The following is a 4,602-nucleotide window of genomic DNA, read 5'->3' on the forward strand; positions in this document are numbered from 1 at the left end:
GGCGCGCCCACGTTTTATTGAATAGACAGTATAATCATTAAAAAATTACAAAAAAATTCCATGGTGAATCAGTGAGACATGGATGTGGATGAAAAAAAGTTAATTTAAAAAAATCTCTCTTAAATGGACAGTGCCATATATTTGAGATTGCGTTAATACTTTATGTCATACAAGGAATTGAATAGACATAGTATCCCAAAGCTGTTTTTTTGAAAATCGACATTTTTTGATTTCACACTATCGGACCATTCGGACATTTACCATCCTAGTAAATTTCTTTGCAAAGATAGAATAGCGGTATAAAAAAGTTTTTTGTAGCCTGTAATCCGTGCTACAAAACACAATTTAGTGTATAATTTTATCTTAAATCTGTACAAAGTTATGGCTTTTTGAATGGACTTGATCCACTTTTTCTGAAAAATCACAAAAAGTTTTGCCATTCTGCTCAACCTGCCTATGGGCACCTTATATTATCTGTTTTGTGATAATTTAAGGAAGCCATCAATATCTAAGAAAAAGCGAGAGGACACTTCGGGTACTTCACTTGTAAGAGAATTAAAAAAAAAGATAAAACAGGGACGTTTTCAAAAGAGGGGTCAGTGTAGAACACAAGGGTTATTAGAGGGACATGTGAAAAGCAATAGACGGTGAGTTTTTTTCACAAAAATACAGGTTTCAGAAATACCACGTCTGGATTATTGCGATTTCAGGAAAAACACGAAGCACTGATAAAGAAGATTGTGGAACGTAAAAAGAAGTGGGAACTAAAAATGAGAAGAAATTTTGTAAGAAATCGGCTTGACATTAGTACTCTTTCAACATTTCCGTTTCTTCGCTGTTACGTCCTCTGACACTGCGGCTTTCACTGTTTCCATACGTGATTCGATAACAATATTGTACTTCCCATTTCGGTTCCGCGAATACACAACCAACACATTCCCACCTGCTTTCATTTTAATCACAAGCTCACTAAAATTATAATACTACCGATCTTTTATCTGATAGACTAGACTTACTTTGTATTCACTTCTTCTTGCGGGTATTCATTTTGTAAGGTATTGAACATTGCATCTCGCGTGATTTCCAATGGGCATTCCATTTGCAATCGGCATCCAATTTCTTTGCCGTTTTCTACCCAAGAGTGCACAATGCTCAGGTAATGATGAAGAGTGGTAGGATTTTCTCTTACAATTATGATGAGGTTTCTATGTTCACCGAGCGGCTCTAAACTAGGTCTGATTTGACAGTTGTCATCGTATACATGTTCTTTGGCATTACGAACATATGAGTGGTCCAGATCTTCTAGGTTTGAATATGTCACTCGTTTGAATGGAATGCTCTCCGGATCCAATATTTGCTCGGTCAAATAAGCGTAATAGCTCATGATGAAATTAACCAAAATGTGGTTTACTTTGAATTTTACATCAACTGGAAGACGAATAGTAACTCCTGTCTTAATATCCAGGAATCCAACTTTGATAGGAGACTCTCTGTTTGCGAAGAAAAGAGTTCCAAGATGTTTCATTGCATGAAACAGGGGACGGTCGTAAGGTGTACGTTGGAATGTCTTTCCTGCGGGAGTTGTGATAGTTACTTGGGTCCAGTGATCCCTCGGTCCCTGATCTCCTTCGATCTCATCGCCATAACGGTAGGTACCGTCTGGACGTAAAACCAAACATGATTGCATCCAAATCTTTGTGATATAATAGGCGAAATCAATGTCTCCAGGCGTCAATACACTATCCATCTCGACGCATTCAGTTCCGAACGTATTTATATCCTGAATTCCTTGTTCAACATTCAAATGAAGCACTTTGTATTCAAAATCGTCGAGCTTGATCCTATAATCATCAAACTCAAGATGCTCAATGTATAAAGGAACACGTCTTTCGAGTTTTCGAATCGTGGGACATTTCAAATATATTTCGACTCTGAAAAAATTTAATTTCATCGTTTTCTTATATTTTCATGTTGAAAATCACCTTTTGTTTATACTCATCGACTCAATAATGGAACCAATTGCATCGTAACAGAGAGGTTTCTGTGATTCCTGCAATAAAGTTCATTGTAGAAAAATTTGTTGTACTAGGTTGATACGAAAGTTTCTTCCTTTTTCGGCAAAATTTTTGATCAAATTTTCCTTAAAGTGGAGGAGGCAAGATCATGTAAGTAAAGTCCATGAGCATCGATAGTCTGGCAACGCTCCGGTAATTTCTTGATTCCATCGGCCTATAACGAGGACGACTGCAGTTGAAAAAGTGAGTCAACTTCTTTTTTGTGTCATCTTTTCAATTGAAGTCTTTTTTATCAAGATGACGTTTAAGAGCCCTTAACGACCATTTATCCAAAAGGGCAAAGTCCTGAAAATACGGTGAGAACAAAATACTAGTCCACCCGAACGACATGACATTTTTGCTAACCTTTTTGCTTTTACGAGAAATTTGGGTTCCTGGACGTCCAGAGCTAGATGTTATTTGTTAATCAACTGACCCTTCCGTACATTGTTAGAGTAATTTACCCATTTCTTATCTACGGTAACTAGATTTTTCACCCAACTGAACGTGCGAAGAAATGGTAAAAGAAACATGATCATGTCTACACGGCGATCCATATCGTAGCCCGTTACAACGTTGGGTACGAATCGATCCAGTTTTTGACTTTGCCGAAAGACTTCAATCTTGCTACAATACTTGATTGACTAACGGGAAACGCCTGTGTCATTTTACGAGTTGTTTGAATTGGATCCTCTTCCACGACTTTTAGCAATTGATCAAGATCCGACTCAATAGGACGGTGCCATATTTCAAACTGAACTCCCCCAGGGCGGAATTTTTCGAACCAAACGCCAATTGTAGGCGATGAAGGAACATGTTTTTCATGTACATCCACAAATTTCTTACGGATACCAGGTGTTTGAATTGAAAATAGAAATAAATATTCTGAATGTGCAGTCGGATAAGGACCAAAAGAATCGTCATTTCTCCAACATGAAGTGAGATAAAATTTGAAAATGAAGCATCTAATAGACACTGAACACAGTTCTCCAACAAAAACATCTGACCTGGTAGACCACTTGGAGAACCAGATATAGAAGTTCAAAAAAAACCCTGCCAAAAAGGAAGAAACTTTCTTATCAACCTAATATTTTCCGGAATACGTTTCCAATTTGAATAAAAAACTCACGCTCATTTTCCGGAAAACTTCAAAGGTTCTGGACGTTGTATTGGAAGTTGTCTCCAACTCTGGAATGAATTTGTTGGCGAATAGTGTTTCTGAAAACAAACATTTTAATTTTTGTGTAAAACCTTATAAGAAAAGCAGTTTGAATCGTATTGAATTTGAACTGTTCCCATCTACTTTTCACTAAATGTAAGGAAGATTTTTTATGAAAATTCGAAAATTGGATTCATGAATCTTCCATAGAGCATTAACCATAAATCCCTCTTTTTGATACCACACATAATGATCTTCTTGAAAGATTCGTGACAGAAATTTTGAAAATTCGGAACTTTCGGAATGCAGAAATTCCAAAGATTTTGAGAACTTTAAAAATTTGAAAATAAAACCACTCAGAAATTTTGGGAATTCCGAATTATTAGTGAAAGATATAGTAAGCGGAAGACCGGAGGTTGAGCCCCGACAGGGAGCGTAAACCTACTAGTAGTGAACTTTTGGATAGTGATCTTTTTGGTAGTTACTTTATTGAAAAAAAAAAGTTGTGGAAATTTTTTGAATAGGGGCAAAGTGAGAGTTGAGATACAAACACTGGTGGAATTGGGGGAAACACGGGAATTGATAAAAGAAATTAAAAAATAAACATTCGAGAAACCAGATCGACATGAGAATATCACTTAATCAAAAGAAAATCAAAAAAATTGTGGACGTTTGTATACAACGATTCTTGATTTAAACTCAAAATCTGCATTAAATTCACAGTTTCCAGTGGTTAACGAAAGTTGTGGGGAAATGGGAAGGTTAAAAACGAAATCAAATGAGTTGTTAGGTTTTGTATCTTCTTGCCATTATTTTTTGTTCTGATCAGCAGCTACCGCTCCAACTTTTTTCTTGTCCTTCTCTTCAGCATTTTTCTCCTTTTCTTTCTCTTCATCGTCCGTGTATTTATCTTCACTTTCTTCCTCGTCTGGCAATCCATGGCTCACAACAGTCGGTATGTTCAAAGGCTCAAGTGTGAATGTCATTGTCATTTCGTCCTCAACTGGAACCGGACGAGTGTAATGTGCACGAGCGATGCGACGGTTGTTGACTCCTTGGATTGGTTTTCGTTGGACCTCGGACTGAAAATATTATTATTTGTTTAGGCACGGTCTCCCACAGATTTGTTACGAACTGCAAATTTATTTTTGATCTACAGATAAAAAACTTGGCGCGATCACAATTGCAGGTCTAAAGCCACATTTTCAGCATTTTTTATCTGATTTTGTGGAGATTTAAAATGATTCATCTAATTCTTAAAAAATTAATTAGTGGTTATAGAATCCTGTACGGTCCTTTTCCGAAAGAAAATATTCCAAAAATGACCAATTTCCATAGTTTCTTACAGAAAAAATAGAACTCCTCTTTCAGTTTTTGACATTTTCAGGG

General features: G+C 36.6%; 1 protein-coding gene across 1 annotated transcript in view; it reads right to left on the reverse strand.

Annotated features, from left to right (window-relative positions):
* Nucleotides 1-815: 815 nt before the first annotated feature.
* CBG11049 overlaps nucleotides 816-4,602 on the reverse strand; it is a gene marked incomplete at both ends in the record, with an annotated part of 8,215 nt that continues 4,428 nt past the window's right edge. Inside the window, 4 exons of the mRNA XM_045239961.1 lie at nucleotides 816-969; nucleotides 1,017-1,931; nucleotides 1,983-2,050; nucleotides 4,050-4,295. Coding sequence (XP_045100858.1) covers nucleotides 816-969; nucleotides 1,017-1,931; nucleotides 1,983-2,050; nucleotides 4,050-4,295 — 1,383 coding nt within the window. The remainder of the gene's footprint in view (nucleotides 970-1,016; nucleotides 1,932-1,982; nucleotides 2,051-4,049; nucleotides 4,296-4,602) is intronic.

This window comes from Caenorhabditis briggsae (genome assembly GCF_000004555.2).
Source record: "Caenorhabditis briggsae complete genome, chrX, whole genome shotgun sequence".
In the NCBI taxonomy this organism is placed as follows: domain Eukaryota; kingdom Metazoa; phylum Nematoda; class Chromadorea; order Rhabditida; family Rhabditidae; genus Caenorhabditis; species Caenorhabditis briggsae.